The sequence below is a fragment of the Emydura macquarii genome, unplaced genomic scaffold (genome assembly GCF_026122565.2).
Source record: "Emydura macquarii macquarii isolate MOO-44397 ecotype Brisbane River unplaced genomic scaffold, CSIRO-AGI_Emac_v2 contig_2846, whole genome shotgun sequence".
Classification (NCBI taxonomy): Eukaryota; Metazoa; Chordata; order Testudines; family Chelidae; genus Emydura; species Emydura macquarii.
Window position 1 is genome coordinate 2,223,190 of NW_027132983.1, and position 19,562 is coordinate 2,242,751.

Genomic DNA, 19,562 nt, shown 5'->3' on the forward strand with positions numbered 1-19,562 from the left:
GAGGGGACCAGTTGATCATCTCCCCCGCCGCCGGAAGGGGGCCGGGGCTAGGGCCGGGGCCAGTGCCGGGCACCCCCACGCCGGGGGCGCTGTCTCCCCACGGGCAGCGCCGCGGCCACACAAAGGGAAGCGGTGGCCTCCTGGCTCCCGCAGCCCAGTTCCCCGCTCCGAGCCGCCGGCCCGGCAGCGAGCCAGCGCTTACCCAGCCGGCCCCGCTCCGCCTCCGACAGCCGCGGCCGCACTCGCCCCCCGCAGCCCGCCCTGCCGCCGGCGCCGCCACCGCTGCTGCTCTCGCGGCCGCTCCTCACGGCCAGTGCCGCGCCGGGCCCGAGCCAGAGCCTGCCGCTAGTGGCTGCCGCAAAGCCCGCTCGGCCGGCCGCCAAGCGAGCCCGCTAGCGCGACAGACAGCCCCAGCCGCCGCGGGCCGGGCGGGCCTGCTTTACGGTAGCGCCTCGCTGCGCGCGGGTCTCGGCACCGGCCCTGCCCCTCGCCTCAGCCGCCTCCGCCCTGCACGTGGGGAGAGGCTAGAGCCGGACGGAGGCGCCCGCCCGCCCCGCAGCAGCCATGAGGCGGCCCAGTGAGTGCACGCGGGGCACTAGGTGCCAGGCGGGGGGAGGGGGCGATGGGCCGGGGCCCCACGGGCGGGGGGGGGGGCAGCGGACGCCTCTTGTCGCGATCAGTCCGGGTAGGAGCCGGCCCAGCCCGCCCCGCTGCCCCCTTCGCTGCGGCTGGGCCGACTCCGACGGCCCGAGCTGAGCTCTTGTCTTGGGGAGGAAGGACCGCGGCGCGGCGCGGCGCGGCTCGGCTCGGCTCGGCTCTGCCCTGCCCTGCCTGGGGCAGGGAGCCCGGGGTCGCCGCTGGCTTGGCCTGCGCTCGGTCCCCCTCCGAGCCCGGGGCTCCCTCCAGCCCTGGAATTTGCTTGTGAGGCCCTGACCTTGCAAAGACTCGGGCCCACGCTGGGCTTCACTCCACTCCAGTCCCGGCAAGGGCTCACACCCGCTACCTGCCGCCTTCGGAGCGTCCGGGCCGACACCGAAACGGGGCGCGCCGGAGCTGGGCGAGGTGCTTTGGAGCGCATGATTTTGGAGGCGAGGGTCAGACCAAAGATGCCTTTGTCAGGGCTACGAGCCTTGTCGCACGTTCGGGCCCAATTCCACCAATAGCTTAGGCCCAGGAAAAAATTTTTTTGTTTGCTTGGTTTTTTTTAAATAAAAAAGTCAAAAACTTTGTTTCAGCCTTTTGTTACCACCACTTTGAAGCACTTTGTTTCAAAACGGCGTTTTTAATTCAAATTTGGCCCATTTAAAAAAAAAACCCACAAAAAGTGGGGGGAAAAACACCCAAAATTGACTAAATTGAAGCAAACAACTGGGACAAAAAATCATTTTGCATCAACTGCATGTTTTGATCTATTTTAAAAAAAATTTTAAAAAGTTTTCAATTAAAATTTTTTTGGAAAAAAAAATCATTTTGGTTCAAATCAATTTTTCTTCTGATTTTTCAGTTTGGTCCCTGAACCAAAAAATCATTTATTCACTAAGCTTTGTGTCTGTGGTTTCCACATGCTGTTGCTTATAAGATTTGCATTTGGAAGGTGTATCAGATCTGCCTGTGTATATAACCCATCTTTACGCTTTCAGAGTTGAAGAAGGCTAGTAAGCGCATGACCTGCCATAAACGATACAAAATCCAGAAAAAGGTATGTCTAAATATCAAATTTGCTATTAAGTATTCATATTAGAGGAATCCTTGGATATATTTCAGCCCTAATTATAGATTACGTAAATGAACGATGTTTAAAAACTAGCAGTTGGTTCAAAAGGTAAAGTTCAGGTCTGGAGCCAAATTTGGGACTCAAGTTTTGAGTAGAACCCGTTTCTTGTTAAAGCATAACTAAATGTAGGTGTCCTACTAACCAAAATCCTTTTGGAGTGTGGTATTTTTATTTATCATTTATATTGCAGTAGTAATAGCGGCCAGCCAAGTTGAGGCCCAACTGTGAACCACCCATTTCATACATAACTTATTTTTCTGTCGTTTTGCTCATCTGGTTATATAAAATATTTCTAATGTGCTATTGCATCTAAGCACCTAGTATGCAAATTAGGATAGTATTAATATTGTCCAAAGGGTCCTCCTTACTCTGTGGTATCAGACATACTTCTATTTTGTATTATTTCAAAGCTGTTGGTATGTCTTCTGTTTGAATAAATGGGCATAAAAAATAAAAAGTGAATGTTGCCTGACTGAGTGCATTGTGGCACTAGCATCCAGCATTACAGTGCAAATTGCAAAGAGTGTTCATATACGTAAAAATCATTTTCTTTTTTTATGCCAAGTTTTTTTAAACAGAAAACCAACTGCTTTGAAGTAGTACAAAAACTATGCAATACAGAACATTGTGAGTGGACATAAGGTTCAGCGGCAGTGAGAAGAAGTTTTTAAATATAGGGAACAAATCTACATTGGTAGGGAGATGGTATAGATGACATAACTTAAGTCTCTGCATCTTCTGCAGTATTCAGGTTCTGTTTATGTAAGCATAGCTACATGCTGATTGAATCTGTAATTGAAAGTCCTTCACTCCAAACACAAATCTTTCTATATGTAAATCTGAAGGAAAGAGAAGTGAGTTTCTGTATCAAACTGGGTTCATGACTCCAATACCAAATTTTGTTCTTTCCTGACTATAGGTTCGGGAGCACAACAGAAAACTCAGGAAAGAAGCCAAGAAACGTGGGCCCAAAAAACCCAAGAAAGATCCAGGAATTCCCAGTGCTGCACCGTTTAAGGAGGAGGTTCTTCGTGAAGCTGAGCAAAGGAAGCAAAGGGTAAAATACAGTTTATAATAGAACAAAAGGGTTATATGCACATCCCCATCTTCAGGGAAACTTGGTGCATGTCTTGCTGGACTATAACTAGTCTTAAGAGTCCTTCGCTCTGGCAATACTAGAAATTCTCATTTTCAACTTAATATATTAGATAACCATATAGTAAATTACGTGGAATTTTTAGTACTTTATACTGTAACTGCATAGATCCAAAAATACAAAACTGTAGACTAAGTAACTTCTAGCATAATTAGTGTTTTCTATGAAGAAAAAGGTCTCCAGGTACCCTGCGCAGCTGTCTTAAAAAGCCTTGCCAGTTTGACACTTGTATGGTGAAATCCTTGTATGGGGACCTAAATAGGTATATGGTGGGCAGCATTAACACTGTCTGCTAATGTGACTACCCTGCCACAGAGAGACCATCTCTGATATTTCCAAGATGTCTATCACTTTAGTATTTCTGTCTATTTTGGCATCAATCACCAAAGTATCTGAGTGTCTCCAAGAGTTTAATTGTCAATAGTAATATATCAACATTTCCATCATTTAGGAGCAGGGGTAGAAATGAGCTCACATCAGCCAACTAGTTCCTTAGGCTCCTACCATTGTTTTCTTAATATTTCCAGACATAAGTTTCAGAGACATACACCAAGACTGAAAGGACAATGGAGACGGAACATCCCCTTCCCTTCACTGTGACCACTCCAGGTCAAGATTAAGGCATAAACCATACTCTTGAGTGAAATCCTGGTCCCACTGAAGTCGATGGAAGTTTTGCCATTGAAATCATTGTAACCAGGATTTAATTCCTTATGTAGATAGAGAAGTTAGCTTTCTAGGGCTTTCAACCTGGCATCTTTCACTAGCACTAAAAATCATGCAAATTATTAAAATAATCCTAGGTGGTGTAACGTGTAGCACTTTTATAGCACTGCTATTCATCTTCAAAGCACTTTGCAAATAATTAATCCTGATCATAAGTGGGGAGAAAGAATGTTTTCGCTTATGAAATTTTCTTGTCTGTTTTGTTTCTCTTTTATTGCAATTAGCTTGAAGAACTAAAACAAAAGCAGAAACTTGCTAGGCAGAAGGACCTTGAAAAGAAAAGAAAGCAAAAAGCTAAGAAGGATGCTACCAAAACAAACAAACATCCAGAGGCAGAGGTATGTATATGTAGAATAATTCTCCTTTTTCAAAAAGGCTAGTTCACTTGCAGCTCAAGAGACAAACTTTCCATCTTCTTACAAGGCTTAATCCAGCACCTTTTGAAGTCTGTGGCAGAATTTCCGTTGGTTTCAAGTTGGAGCAACAGAAAAGACTTGGTATAGTGATAATTTCCATGTCCTAATTAGTTCTATTATACATCCCTTCTAATCAAAGTGTATATATATGGGTGCCAGATTTACTGCTAACTTCCATTACAGCGTTTTGTATAGTATTCAGGAATATTGGTCTACATATTGCAAATATCACAGCTCTACTAGGTCTGAATCTATGGAAGTTTATAGAAATGATAAATGTAATCCTCAAAGATTATTTCTCTTAAGTAGCATCTATAGCCTGATAGGATGAAAAAGCAACAATTAGAAATATTGCATTTCTAGTTGCTGTTAACTGCTATTGCGCAAAGTAGGGCAGCCAAGCGATTTTAAAAAATTGCAATTAATCATGCTGTTAAACAATAATAGAATGTGATTTATTTAAATATTTTTAGATGTTTTCTACATTTTCAAAAATATTTCAATTACAACACCTGTACAGTGCTCACTTTATTACAAATATTTGCACAGTAAAAGAATACAGTATTTCAGTTCACCTCCTACAAGTACTGTAGTGTAATCTTTATCATGAAAGTGCAACTTACAAATGTACATTTTTTGTTCCATAACTGCACTCAAAAACAAAGTGTAAATCTGTAGAGCCCACAAGTCCATTCAGTCCTACTTCTTGTTCAGCCAGTCGCAAAGACAAACAAGTTTGTCGTGAAGACAAATGTTTACGGGAGATAATGCTGCCTGCTTTTATTTACAACGTCACCTGAAAGTGAAAACTGGCATTCGCATGGCACTGTTGTGGTTGGAGTTGCAAGGTATTTATGTGCCAGATATGCTAAACATTCATATACCCCTTCATGCTTCAACCACCATTCCAGAGACATGCTTCCATGTTCTGCTCGATGATGATTCAAAGCAGTACGAACTGATGCACACAAGTTCATTTTAATCATCGGAGTCGGATGCCATCAACAAAAGGTTGATTTTCTTTTTTGGTGGTTTGGGTTCTGTAGTTTCTGCATTGGAGTGTTGCTCTTTTAAGACTTCTGACAGCATGTTCTACAGCTCGTCCCTCTCGGAATTAGGAAGGCACTTCAGATTCTTAAACGTTGAGTCTTGTAGCTATCTTTAGAAATCTCACATTGGCACCTTCTTTGTGTTTTGTCAAATCTGCAGTGAAAGTGTTCTTAAATTGAACATATGGTGGGTCGTCATCCAAGAATGCCATAACACAAAATATATGGTAGAATATTGCCAAGAAGGCTAACCGCATATTGGGCTGCATTAGTAGGAGCATTGCCAGCAGATCGAGGAAAGTGATTATTCCTCTCTATTCAGCACTGATGAGGCCACATTTGGAGTATTGTGTCCAGTTTTGCCACACATCCCCCCCCATAATAGAGATTGCACTACAGTACTTGTATGAGGTGAATTGAAATACTATTTCTTTTGTTTTTTACAGTGAAAGGATTTAATCAAAAATAATAAAAAGCAAGCACTGTACACTGTGTGTTCTGTGTAAGGCAGAAACACACATCCATCCCTGTCTATAGGAGAGGAAGGCCACGCCCCCTTGCTATGGTACTTCTGTGTGATTCACGCCCAAAAGGGAAATTAGTGTTCATGGGGCAGTCAGGCAGTCTGTAGCCCCCAGGCCTCTCGGGCGAGGCGGGGTGGTCAGGCTGGGAGTGAGTGCCAGTAAAGGCTAAGAGCTCATAGGCAGGGCTGCCACCCCAAGGTGGGGGATAGGGAGATACAAGCCATTCCTACTCCACTGTGTCCTAGCCCAGGGCTCTAACAGTGGCAGAGGGTTCCGTCAGTGGGGCTTCAGCCAAAACTCGCTCTCCTGGCTTCAGGCAACAAGAAAATCAGCCAGTTGTCTGCTTCCCCTGGACTCCTTCCTACCTCCCTTCCCTGGAGTACCTGGGCCTTAGGGTTGCCATCAGTCTCCCCAAGGTAAACTGCACGGGGTAGTCCCAACAGGCCCTCAGCGTCGCAGGCAGCTCCTCGTTGGTGTAGCAGTCAGGCTTGAGTTCCAACACCAGAGAGACATCCTTCTCCAGCTGCTCCCACCCAACTGAGCTAGAGGGCTCGCCTTTTATACTTCCTGTCCCACCTCACTGCTCCTGGTGGGGAAGCTGGAAGTGTCCTGGGGGTAGGCAGTCCCTCCCTGTCAGTCTCTGTGGGAGGCCACGCCCCCTCACTACAGTTGTAATTGAAATCTGTATATTTGAAAATGTAGAAGAACATCCAAAAATAGTTGTTATAAATTTAAATTGGTATTCTACTGTAGTTTAACAGTGCAATTAAAACTGTGATTAATTTTTTTAATAGAGAGCTCAAATGATTAATTTGTTTTGAGTTAACTGATTAATTGACAGCCTTAGTGTAAAGACAATATTTTAATTTGTGGCTTCAAAGTCTCATATCTCCTTATTGTCCATTCAGGAATCAACCATGAAATTAAAAGCAAAATCTAACAAACTGCTGGATAAAAATTCAAAGAAATCATTTTGCAGGGAACTTAAAAAGGTAGGAACTTTTAATAATTACTTTCTATATTTTGATCAGCATCCAAAAAACCATGAAATTGATACTTTTCAGTTATTTTGTCTAAGTGGTTTATATATTGTATATGATGGACTTTAAGGTTAGAGAACAATACACTTTCAGGTTCCCAGTCTTGTGATGGTGCTGAGCACTCTCAACTCACATAGAGGACATTCAGCACTTCTAAGCACCATGTCTCTTGGACTGAAATCAGTGAGCATTTTACCAAAGTACTTCAGGATCAGGTTCTTTATCATTGAACTCTAATTCCCAATTAACTAACATCTTCCTGCCTGAAAGAAAAAGATTAAGGTAGCTTCAGTTTTCTGTTCTGCAAGACAGAGGCCTAGAGAACCCTTGTATTATTACTACTGCAATGACAGGCTGATACTGGCCTAAGTGTTAGAGAGAACTGACTGAAAAATTCAATAGGCTGTTGCCGGTAGGATTTAAAAAAAATTAAAATTCTTTGGTATTCTGGTATTCTAGTTTTCTATAAAACTCTTCTATCTCTTGAGTTCACTACAACAACAAAGAGTCCCTACACACACACTCTTCAAGATTGCCTGGCAGACTTTATTAAAAATTGAATAAAGCAAGTTGGTCAGTGTAGAAAATTGATCTGTTCTTCATCAACTGCTTTTGTTTTCGTTACTGTAGAAGGAAAGAAAAATCACCCTGAAAATTTTACTTACTGTGTTACAAGTAACAGATGCTTGATATCATTTGAAAAATTCTTTTATTTTCTTTGTACAACACCTTGTGTTTAGTCAATTTCACAATTTTTTTCCTTTGAAAGCAAGTCAGTTTCCCCTGTTTGTGTGGGTAAATGGGGGAAAGACACTTGAAAAGTGGGAAAATGCAGTTGTAAAACCATAAAATTGATGGAGGATTCAGACAGATTGAAATTACTTTTAAATAATTTTGGAATTAACTAAATTTCAAGATAACTCCCTTTAATTATTGAAACCTTGTTAAAACAGGCTTCCCTACTAACTTTTAACTGAGGGCAGGTCTAGCTACTGCTTAAGTTGACATAACTTACATTGTTTTGGGGTGTGAAAAAGACACCCCCTGAGTAGCGCAAGTTACAGCAACCTAAGCGCTGTCCACACCATTACTATGTTGGCAGGAGACGCTCTGCCACCAACATCGCTTCTGCCTCGAGTGGAGGTAGAATAATTATGCCGAGGGGATAGCGCTTTCCTCTCGGCACCCAGTGTCTTCACCAGACACGCTACGGTGGCACAGCTGCAGCGATGTGTAGACCTGCCCTGAAGAAGCTTTGTTGGGTTTAAAGATGACAAACTTAACATTGACACCCAGATTTCTGCATTGTATGCTGTGTGTGGTGGCAACTGTGACTTTCTTGTACAATGCTAAGAAGAGTTAAGGAGTCAAACACAAGCTCAGTTTGTTTTCCAGTGTCTTGTTAACTTACATTTTGCAGTTTATTTTGGCTTTTTTATATAATAGAAAGCCCACTTATTGGTCATTCTTTAAAATGAGAATTTCACTATAACGTGAGAACAATATTGATGATTTCAGAGATGTTCCCTAATGCTGTTTCTAATCCTGTGGATGGGAATGTGCGTTTTGTATTCCACTTCAGGTGATTGAGGCTTCTGATATAGTGTTGCAGGTCTTAGATGCCAGAGATCCCTTGGGCTGTCGGTGCTCCCAGGTGGAGCAAATCGTTACTCAGTCTGGAGGAAACAAAAAGCTATTATTGGTGCTAAATAAAATTGGTAAGTGAAAGTCAGTTTTGTACAGATGTTTAGTAACACAGAGCCCTATGAGTGAGTATGTGAGCTATGAGGAAGATACTAATGCAGTCTGAGATACCACTGATGACTGTAAGATCCAACTCTGAGCTCACTGCCTTGTTCAAGGGGTCACAGTTTCCTATTTTATGTGATCTCTCACCACAAACAGTTGAAAGTGACTATTGAAAGATTTTTTTTTTAATGGTGCAACTGTTAGTACCCCAAGAGCAAAAAGATTCAATGTTAAGGCCTGAGTAGCCTTCTCAGAGGTGACTGGGTAATCTCACATACTATACCAGCTACTGTGTGGAACAAAAGCTCCTATAACGATACATGATATTAAAGACTGAATCTAATGGCTGAAAACAGCAAGCAATTCTTTAGATCCCGGGCTAAATAAATTCCATATAGTGACACTTGAAGTTCATCAGAGTGAAATGTCTGTATTCCTTTCTAGATCTGGTACCAAGGGAGAACTTGGAGAAATGGTTACATTATTTGAAGAATGAGTTTCCGACAGTCGCTTTTAAATCCTCAATGCAGCTGAAAGACAGAAGCGTGGTAAGAGCACTGCTGTCTGTCCTGTGTAAGACTCGGTCTTATGTGTGTTGCTGGGTTGAAACATGATGAAAAGCAAGGACTCTTGACAGGAAGGTGAAGATTGCAAGATCCAACTCTGATTTCATCCAGTTAAAATTCCAAGTTCTACTGATCTCGTGGGGTTTTTTTTATGGCCAACTGGTCGTGCTACTGCAACTGATAATTTTGGCTTGGTGGGACAGTGATGAGCAATCTTGGAACTTTTCTGCTTCTCAGACGGGGGAAACTTCACAGTAATTGGTGAATTCTTGCTTCAGTACTGTACACTACTATGACTAGAAAATTGCACTGAGCCATGGCAAGAGGTGTAGGATTTGTACTGAAGGGCACACAAAGGGAATCAGCAATGAATGAGTGAGGAAGTCCTGGAATCTAAGGTCTTTTCTACAGGAGACCATTGCACTGATTTAATTTTCATCTTTTTTAAACAAGTTTAGTTACACTGGTGCAAGCCTCTGAGTGAACACTTATTTCTGTACCAACCCCGTGCATTGCTACGGGTGGTATTTGGAATATTTCATGAAGAGTTAGGGTACTAGAGGAGTCACTTCCCCACTGCCCATCTCCCATCCAAGTATGATGATACATGTCTTTTGATTCTTGCATGCTGTAACAGATCCGGGTTGACCCTGGGTGTGAGCCTCAGAAGGGGGCAGCACCACTTCACCACCCAGATCCTCAGGGGTCTGTGGGCCCCAGCTGTCTGGCAGGATAGGCAGGCAAATAGTCTGTAGCCCCAAGCCCTCAGGTAGAGTGGGGCAAGTCAATAGTCTATAGCCCTGGCCCTCAGGAAGAGCGGGCAAGGCAAAGAGTCTATAGCCCATGAGGTTTCACAGGACAAGGGGGTGGTCACCCCGAGGTTCACGTGGCACAAGGGGGGAGGAGAATGCAGTCTCTCCCACCTCCACTGTGTCCTAGCCCAGAGCCCTAACATTGGCAGGGCATCCCACCACTGGATCAGCGGGGCTGCAGCCAAAACTCCCTGCCAAGTACTAGGATTCGAACACAGCCGGACTGAGGTCGGCTACCCCGGGCTACTTCGTCCACCCTGTGCCCATGTACCTGTATCCCCAGTTGTCCACCTCTTGGGGGGTAGATTGCAAGGGGTAGCCCAGCAGGCCCTCAGCATCACCAGCGTCCGGCAGCTCCTCCAAGTCGTTGGTGGCAGGCAGCGCCGGTGGCTCTTCAGCAGGGCCGAGGTCTCCAGCCCTAGGAGAGAGATGTCCTTCTACTCCAGTATTTCTCCTCTGGGCCCTGACTGAGCTACAAGGCCTTGCTTTTATACTTCCTCTTCCTGTCCCACCCCTGCACTTCTGGCGAGCAGGTGGTGCACCATATGGTGTATGTCGGCCCCTTGGTGTCCATCTCAGAGAGAAGCCACATCACTTCGCTACACATGCATTAATTTAATACCCTCATAATATTTGTGTAACACTTATTATCAGAGTCTTAAAGTGCTTTGCAAATGCTCACTGATCTTCAGTAAGCGCAATCTGCATGTTAAAAGTACAGAAACTCAGGCAGAGAGAGGTTTAGGACCAGATTGTTGAGCCCTTAGATTAATGAACACTTGCGTCCCATTGAAATCAGTGGGATTACTTGAATGAATGCTCAGCAAAGTGAGTAAGGCCTCCTCCCCATTGTGGCTTTAAATGACTTTCTCATGGTCATACAGCAAGTCTGCAGCAGAGCCAGGAATGGAAGCACAAGTCCCATCAGTCAGTTCACATTGCTAGATGCACATTCTCCTGTAATATTTTAGAGGACTGAACCTTCTTTAGTTCAGATGCACTTCAGTTGGTATCTCATTACGTCCCTTCCTTCTAGTTGGAAGAAAGATGCTCTAAAGGCCATCCAGTAGAGGGCATGAGTGGGTACATAGGAGTAAACAAATGTACATTTGGATTCATATTTAATATCGCAAACATACAGTTAAAAAAGGCCCATCCTATATTTTTACCTTTGAATTTTATAGCAGGAGAAGAAGCTCACAAAGAAGAGTGCTCGTATTGACTTATCAAGAAACAGCATGTGCTTTGGAAGTGAGTGCATTTTGAAGCTTCTTCGAGAGTACTGCAGGACTCAAGACAAAGCCATTCAAGTTGGGGTGATAGGTAAGATCTTTTTTTTATTTTTCCCCTTACAAAGAAACTGCTGTACACCACAGAGTGGGTGCTTTCTCACATCTGAGACTTTGAAATACTTTGTGGCCTTTCGCTGAACATTCTTAGGTTTGACGTGAGACTTGGTATAGCTGCACCTAGTGATGTTTCTTCCACTTCCTGCCCATCAGAGATAGTTTTCATATGTGTTTCTAATGTTAGTGACCTGTGGAAGATTGAATAGTGACCAGCCTGGTTATGAGAAGCAGAAAATAATCTTGACGCTAGTTCATTTACCAGATTGAGTGTTAAACAATTCATTAGCTCTTCTCAACTAGCATCGCCTCTTTTTACATTTGATAGGTTTTTGCTGTGATTTTTGATTTAATTGATGTCACTTTTCACGTCCTTTTTATTATTAAAGTGAGAAATGAGGATATATACTTTGTCTGACTGTTACAGTGAAGACTTCAGATCCAACTCTGATCTCATTCTATGTACTACTAAAGGACTCTTTAAAGCCAGTATTTCTGATCTAATTTATATGGACTAGGGTTTATTGTTTAACTAATTAAGGGTATTTTTTATCATTTGTGTTTTTCATTAGGTTTCCCTAATGTGGGGAAGAGCAGCATAATCAATAGTCTGAAGGAGGTGCGTGCGTGTACTGTGGGGCCAGTCAGAGGCACTACCAAGTAAGTTTAGTTTGAAACCATTGGTTTTGATTGTGTACTTATGTTCTGATAGCCTACATTTCCCTAGCTGTTTTAGTTGGCTTCAGCGTTCTCTGCTGCCTGTTCCGATTAGCTCCCCAAACAGCTGCTGCATTTCAGGGGTGGGCAAAGTAGGCTCCTAAAAGTAGTTTTAAAAGTGCAGTGGGATTTCTGTGTGAAAGGGTCAGCTCACCACTTGGCGCCTCCTCGTGGCTGGGCATGGTGTAGCACCTTTTTCTCCCTTGGGGTCTGCCACTTGCTGCTCCGCCCCTGCAATGGCCTGCATTATAAAATTTGGGATGACATTTGGCCAGCAATACTGACCCCGCAGAGGGGCAGAAGTTTTATTAGGAAAGGTTAGACACTGCAGATTAAATAGATTTTGTGAGTATTATAGCTGGAAGGCTTAACCCAAGACTAATCATCGGCTAGCTATGGCATCTATTTCACCTCCTTTCCTTTATGCGGGCTGTGCTTCTTTGCAGTTCCTGCAGCTTTTCTGTTGAAAGGACAAAGAGTCTAGGAGTTAGGAGGTCTAGCCCTGCTGTGTGTCACTTCCCATCTCTGCCGTTGTTTCCCCATTTTAAAAATGGGAATAATTCTAGTTACCGCCTTGTAAAGTGCACTGAGATTCTTAAACAAACGTCAAGAGGAAAGCATTGTCTGTCTATATTTACACTCTCTGTTACTATTATTCAATCCGTTACATATGAACTTAGATAATTTTTTAGTAGTAAGCTATTGTACAGATGGGGTAACTGAGCCATCAAGAAATTGTGCCTCACCCAAATCACTCATAATGAGTCACTGGCATAGCCATGAATAGAACCTAAGGGTTTTGACACCTTGCCTCTTTCTCTAGTCTCAAGGCTACTTCACTTTAGATTTCTGTTGTACACAAAGCACATGATGATGCATTGGAACTGACTTTGCATGAGGAGCTGTATTCAATCCAACACTGAGCTTTGTGTTTTGCTTGTTCTCACCCTTTAACAAAACCTTCTTGGTGCTTGATTTATGTTTACCTACTGACATGATGCATTTCCTCTCTCTTAAGGTGCATGCAAACAATCCATATTGACAAACAAATCAAGATGTTAGACAGCCCAAGCATCATTGCGGCCCCTTCCAACTCTGCTCTGACTCTGTCTTTGAGGAGTACCGCAGATATTGAAGAATCAGGAAAATTAATAGATGCAGTAAATGCTATTGTGAAGCACTGCAGTAAACAGCAGGTAAGTTATTGCATGGCTCTGGTACCTTTCTTCTCTCATCCCAATGCAGGTAGTTCCTGCATACCTTTATTGCGTCAACAAAGGGCAATTTTGCTCTTTGGCCTGCAAAGTTAGCTTTTGTAAAGGGATAGCATGCAGTCTACTGAAAGTTGAATGCATGAGCCCCCTCAGATGGGAAGCCTCATTGACACAGAGAACCAACCTACTGTTGCTACATCTATGACAATAAATGTAACTCTCAATGTTGGCAGACAAATGAAATGCACCAGATCCTATCAGCCAATTGCCTCTTTCCCAGTGATTCTTCTGACTCAGTAAATTTTTATAATTAATTTGATGGAATGTAATTAACTTGGTCACATCATTTTATTAGCAGAGTGAGAAATGAGGATAAACTTCAGTGTCTTACTTTTATAGTGAAGACATCAGATCCAACTCTGATCTCATTCTGAAAGTGCAGTGCTTTAAAGCCAATACTGATTTAATTCCCAGAGGTCTACAGATTTAGGTCTCCACTGACCGACACGTTTGATGGGGGTGGTGAGAAAAGTAGATATGGATCAGTTGGAATAGGAACACTAGTAGTAATATTCCTTTCTGTGGCACCTGCATTTGCTGTAATGGTTGATCCCAAAAGTAAAAGAAACAAAGGAGTTCCCCCAGCCATGTCTCCTACTTCCCTCACTTTCTATGCACCTCCACAGTAGGAACTAGTCTTAAAGCAATTTGATTTGTACTTTCATTCCTAACATCATGAGAGAACTAAATGAACCAGACTCTTAATGAATCCTTGTACATGTTATTTGTTGCTTTCAGATAATGCTGTACTACAACATCCCAGACTTCAGAAACTCTGTGGAGTTTTTAACATTACTTGCACAGAAAAGGGGAATGCTGAAAAAGGGAGGTGTCCCTGACACGGAGAGTGCAGCCAAATTACTACTTTACGACTGGACAGGGTAAGGATGTTTTGATTTTGTTTCAGTATATGAACCTCTTTCACACTAAACTCAATCCTTTTACACACAACATCACCAGAAGCTCTGGATACTAATGAGTGACATTGGAGGTTTAGTTAAGTTGCTTTCTTCATCCTGCTTCAGCATACTATCACAAAGGGGACATTGGTTGAACTTGTTTAACAGCAGATTTAAAGAATGGAACGGAGAAAGAGCTATTTAATTAATGTGGGGAACTTGCTTAAGAAAATGGAGTCAAGATCCCAGTATACGCAGATCTACAGCAAGTTTGCTGAACTCTGCCACATCACAGCTTCAGCCTACTTTTGCCATGGGAGTTTTGTCCTTTCTCTGAAACACTGAGTCCATATAGTCCTCTTCCATAGGCATGGATGGACTATTTGATCTGTTCAAATTTATGGTGGTTCCAGTATTCCTTACAGTTTAGCTAAATAACAGTGTTGAGATTTTATAGCTAGTGGGTTGAGGGGGTCTGTACTGACCTGTCAGGAAAAAAGGTGTAATTCCTCTTTTCCCTTCTAGAGTATGCCAAGAACTTAATATTGATATGAAACTGTTTCTTAACCTTTCCAGACTACTGTGCCCCTTTCAGGAGTCTTTTTTTTCTCATGTACCCCAAGTTTCACCACACTTAAAAACTACTTGCTTACAAATCAGACATAAAAATACAAAAGTGTTGCAGCACAATATTACTGAAAAATTGCTTATTTTCTCATTTTTACCATATAATTATAAAATAAATCAATTGGAATATAAATGTTGTACTTACATTTTAGTGTATAGTATATAGAGTAGTATAAACAAGTCATTGTCTGTATGAAATTTTAGTTTGTACTGACTTCGCTAGTGCTTTTTACGTAGCCTGTTGTAAAAACTAGGTAAATGTCTAGATGAGTTGATGAACCCCCCTGGAGACCTCTGAAGGGTTCTCATATCCCTGGGTTCTCATACCACTGCTGTAAAACATGTAATACAGGAAGATTGTATAGACTGAATTTTTCTGTTGAAGTTCACCTGTAATTGGTTACAAAAATCTTACGTTAAGATATGTGAGAAGAGAAATCACTTCTTTGCTTTTTTTTTTTTTTTTTTTTTTTTTTTTTTTTTTTAAACGTTGGGGTGACTTTAAGCATGTTGCTGTTTTTAGTTAGTGGGTTTTCAGATCCATTTTTATTCCAATATTTTCTTTGCTTAGTGCCAAAGTTAGTTACCATTCATTGCTTCCTGCGTCACGAAGTCTGTCACCACACCTTACCAAGGAGGTGGTAGCGGAAATGCAGCAGGGTTTTAACTTAGAGGAGCTGGAAAAGGATAATATGAACACTATTAAAGGTAAGACACATCTTCGTAATGCACTGCCACAGTTACGGTGGGTATGGTTTTAGCACACAGTTCTCAAATAAGAGACACATAATGTAGCTGTATGCTGTATTACACAGGCAGAACTTACTTGGCCAGTCATTTGTTTCCACTCCTCTGCACTAACCTTTTTCAAGTATTTGAATCCTCGTGTTCTATATGTAGCCCTTCCCTTTAAATTTCTTACTTTGCCAAGGAATATTTTAACCAAAGTAAATCATATGCTGCAATCCAAAGCCTTCATTACAGAGCTGCCTTCTCTGTGGTTTGTGCTATAAGAAAATTTGCTTCCTTGGAGAATTCGTCCTCACTGGCACTGTTTCTTTATGGATTTTTTTTTTAAGGGGGTGTTGATATGTGGCTATCCTTGCCTGTCTGTGATCTGAAAGATATAACCACCTTGTGGGTCCTCTGCATTCCCTGAAACTTCATTCTGGGGCCCCTTTTATAAGCCTGATGGGCATGCAGTCCCCCTTTAGGGCAGCTTCATGTTAATGTTCCTGTAAGATTGAAATAGCTGTGTGGCTTGCAGCTTCTCAAATCTGTCCATGTCTAACAATGTATATAATAACTGATGCCTCAGATTAAGATTGGGATGTATCCCCTTCACTGTAAAATTCTAGAGTCCATACTGCTGCCAGTTTTAATCAACATGTTAAAGTTACTAAATATTTCAGTAAGGCTGATCTAGTGGCTAGAACACAGGCCATGGAATCAGATTTTTTCTTAGCTATGCTACTGATTCAGTCTAGGTCACTGGACAAGTCACTTAATCTGTCTGCTTGAGTTTCTTCTGTCTTGAAAATTGGAGATGTGGGGGTTAATGGCATAAGGAAGCAGCTATGTAAATTATTTTAACTAGGAATCTATTTGTATGGCAGTTTCTAGTAGTTTGTCAGACTATATTGTAAACTGATTGGTGACCATGGCTGTCTCCTAAGGTCAGTTCAGAACTTGCATCCTCACTGCCACACTTAAGTTTTATTTTATTTTCTGCAGGGGATGGGAAGGTGTTGATTCACCCCTTGGGAAATGGCTACCCATCCATATCTGTTCATTACATCTAAGTCCATCTGTTAACTTTATTAACAGAGGTGTCAAATATCTTTCGCAGCTGTAAAATGTCCCAATCTGGCAAGCAGTATCGTTTTCCAGTCTTCTGGCTTGACAAATGGGACCATAGAAGAGAATGAATTAGCAGAGGAAACATCAGAACTGGAGAACATGGAAACAAGTGAAGCAGCAGATGATTTAACTGAAGATGACCAGGATAGCAATGAAGAAGAGGAAGCTGTTGAAGAGGTAAATTAGGTAGCTTTATTAAGGCTTCTCCCAACCAAGACATTGATTTTCATCAGCTATCAGTATTATGGCTTCTAACTGGACAGAGGCTATACACTATGGAGGTGGTAGAAGAAATCACCTAGTCTCTCCCCCAGAAAATGTTATCCTGACTACAAAAAGGAGGGGAAGGGGAAATAGAGAACTTCATTGTTATGGTCATGAAAGTGACTGCCTTAGAATGGCACTGTCTTACTCAGATTCTTGCCCTGTGTCTGACTCCTCTCTTTACATTCAAATGAAAAGTTTTAAGGGCTTTTTTAAAACCAGTTTTCTCCTTACCTCTAGAGCTAACAGCTCTGGAAGAGTGAGCTGGATTTTATTCTTGCTCACACATCAACCAAATTGTTCTCAGTGCCAGCTGTAGAATTCTCATAAACACATCATGGTGATGATGCAGGAGCCAGATAGAATCCAGCTCGTCTTTCAAATCCTAAATAAGTTTGTGGCAATGGTGCTTAACGGAATAGCTTGCTACTTCATTGCCAACAAACTTGGAACTTCGTAAAGCTTAGTTTTATAGTGATTTCTTAAAGCACTGAGTGAACAAAAGCTAATCAAAATGAATATAAAATTCTTCAACTAACTTCTAGCTCCACTCGTCACTTAAGGAAATTTAACCATTTTCTTAACCAGCGCCTTCTCTGGTAAAGTCGCCAAATTATATGATAATTCAGCTCTGTTTACATTGGGAGAATGAATTTGGTGTGTTATCATTAAGGTTAAGATTTTGTCCTGGTTTTTTTTAGTACAAGTTGGGGACAGGTCACGGGCAGTAAAAAGAAAAATTCATGGAAGCCCAAGACCCATCCCTGACTTGTACTGAAAATAACTGTGACAAAATGGGGCTGAGGGGGAGGACTGAAGCCTGTGGGGCGCAGGGGGATATGAAAGCGAGTGGAGTGGGGGAGATGAGCCTGAGCCCTGCTGCGTGGGAGGGACGGCGGCAGCTGTAGTACCCGCCCCCCACAGAGAGCTCCAGGTCCCCCTGCTGCCCACAGCAGCTCAGGGCTCTGTCCCACCACTCTGGAACTGAAGTGGAAAAAGTCATGGAATCTATGATCCATGACATAATCTTATTCTTCGTGATCATCCTTGCACGTTCCTGAAATACTGGTTTATGGCATCTTGTCCTGTTTTTAATTTGAAGTGTGGCCATGATGTAGTGCTAACGCATAACTGCTTTTGTGTGTTAAACCTTCCCCTGCAGAAAATACAAGATTTGTTAGAGGTCAAAATATATTAAATCTGACCATATTAATATTTGCACTTCACAGTAGTTGAGCTGATGTGTTCCTAAAACAGAGTAAGAACTGATACAGGCTGCTGTTTATAAAGTAGAATGATTAGAGCAACTCTTTAATAAGCAGCAAGCTGTAACTGGTTTGCTATTCATAGGAAATCATGATTCATGTATTTCTGTTGTAGTTTAATTCTGTAGCAAGTAGGTTTGATTTTCCAGCTCTCCTATGACAATATAGTAACCCCAATAGAGGAGCCTTCACGTCCCATATATTAAAATATCCACCTGTGAATATTTGAATGTATAACCCTGTAACAGATGAAAACTCTATATATTCATCATTTCATTGGGGAAGGAAGCTTACCTCTTCCACTTACTCAGTTTTTACTGGTAATTCTCACCAAACTCTGTCTAGTAATTCTGCATATGCTACTTGCCCACCATGAAGAATTTACATCTAAATGTTTTAGAAAAAAGAAAGGAAGCGGGGAAATGGAAGGTGGGGCCCACTGGGAGTTTTGGTAGTTTAAGGACTTTTCTTTTTTTAGATTATCAGTGCAGTTTGCAGTAATGAAGTTAGAAATGGTTAAAGCAGCACATGTTTGTCAGCTATTTTGTTCTATATAAAAATATTTAAAAATTTAATATACTCTTTGAAATGGTAATATGAATTGGCATCTGTACAGCTAGTGATCAGTCACAAACTATATAAGGAGTGGGAATTGTATATCTTTTGTGCTAGTCTCCCATATAAAGGAAAGTTTATTCATATGGCTGACTAAATAAACGGACAACAATAACACCTCTAACTTTGTTTTAGAACATTCAGACAAGCAGCAAAACAAATCCTGCAAAACTGAACGTGGAGGAGGAAAGTTTAGAAGAGCAACCAGCAGGTATGTACTAAAGCTAGTGACTTTAGTAATAAATACATCATTCTCTATAATGGTGGTAATCTATGTTGATTCTCTCTTCTGAAGGTGAGCAGCCCCCTACTTTATCATTTAACTTGGATGAGACAACTGACCAGGCTGATGCTTATGATTTTAATACGGATTATGTGTAAAGACAGAAGAACATGCATTCCAAGGCCTGATTTTGAGAGAGTGCATTGCTAACTTTCTAAGCACCTATGTCAACGCTCTGCTCTGGCCTTTCTGTGCTGCTGAAATCCTATGGATCTTGGTTGCAAGAGGCTGCTGCAAAGACCCAATATTGCTACTGACGCGAACGATCATACAGAATGCAACTTAAGCATGATTTTCAAACTTAATGTTTGTTTCTAGAACTATGTACACTTCAGCTTTGTAAATTTTGTAGTTCACTAAATTTCTGTAAAGTTTTCATTAAATGAATCTTAAGGACTAAATAGCATCTGAATCTTATGTACTGTAGAAAAAGGGTGTTTCAGAAAAAGTTACAACTGTTTTCCATTTTGTAATTATAAGATAAGCATTAAAGCTGACGTAGTTTATACTATGAAATTGCAGATATTGTTTTCACCCTCAGTCCATTCAGATCAAAAGTACCCATACTAGGAATACTTTAATTCTTAGCAAAAGGTATCA

The 19,562-nt window shown here is 41.9% G+C and overlaps 2 protein-coding genes and 5 non-coding genes across 13 annotated transcripts in view; 6 read left to right on the forward strand and 1 right to left on the reverse strand.

The window, feature by feature from the left end:
- PBRM1 (polybromo 1) overlaps positions 1-1,243 on the reverse strand; it is a 99,766-nt gene extending 98,523 nt beyond the window's left edge. For 5 of the 6 annotated variants that reach the window (XM_067568064.1, XM_067568063.1, XM_067568061.1 and 2 more), the window contains exon 1: positions 935-1,243. In XM_067568064.1, coding sequence (XP_067424165.1) covers positions 935-1,078 — 144 coding nt within the window. In that variant the 5' untranslated portion in view covers positions 1,079-1,243. The remainder of the gene's footprint in view (positions 1-934) is intronic. The other variant, XM_067568062.1, reaches the window with a different exon arrangement.
- Positions 182-19,470, forward strand: GNL3 (G protein nucleolar 3). Of its 2 annotated transcripts, none has more exons than XM_067568066.1 (15): positions 182-577; positions 1,641-1,699; positions 2,694-2,831; positions 3,881-3,994; positions 6,554-6,637; positions 8,268-8,403; positions 8,879-8,982; positions 10,997-11,135; positions 11,731-11,818; positions 12,894-13,071; positions 13,888-14,030; positions 15,247-15,383; positions 16,525-16,712; positions 18,815-18,890; positions 18,975-19,470. In XM_067568066.1, the coding sequence occupies exons 1-15, from the start codon at positions 565-567 to the stop codon at positions 19,058-19,060; spliced, it is 1,683 nt and encodes a 560-aa protein (XP_067424167.1). In that variant the 5' UTR covers positions 182-564; the 3' UTR covers positions 19,061-19,470. The 2 variants fall into 2 exon arrangements, with proteins under 2 accessions (XP_067424167.1, XP_067424169.1); XM_067568068.1 differs by lacking the exon at positions 182-577 and adding an exon at positions 1,044-1,062.
- LOC137166434 (small nucleolar RNA SNORD19) lies at positions 8,465-8,538 on the forward strand. The gene has a single exon (XR_010923698.1). It is a non-coding gene; the product is annotated as a small nucleolar RNA SNORD19 (small nucleolar RNA).
- LOC137166432 (small nucleolar RNA SNORD19B) lies at positions 9,032-9,113 on the forward strand. The gene has a single exon (XR_010923696.1). It is a non-coding gene; the product is annotated as a small nucleolar RNA SNORD19B (small nucleolar RNA).
- LOC137166435 (small nucleolar RNA SNORD19) lies at positions 11,549-11,622 on the forward strand. Its single transcript, XR_010923699.1, has one exon. It is a non-coding gene; the product is annotated as a small nucleolar RNA SNORD19 (small nucleolar RNA).
- LOC137166431 (small nucleolar RNA SNORD69) lies at positions 12,731-12,808 on the forward strand. The gene has a single exon (XR_010923695.1). It is a non-coding gene; the product is annotated as a small nucleolar RNA SNORD69 (small nucleolar RNA).
- On the forward strand, positions 13,451-13,525 carry LOC137166436 (small nucleolar RNA SNORD19). Its single transcript, XR_010923700.1, has one exon. It is a non-coding gene; the product is annotated as a small nucleolar RNA SNORD19 (small nucleolar RNA).
- Positions 19,471-19,562: the final 92 nt, after the last annotated feature.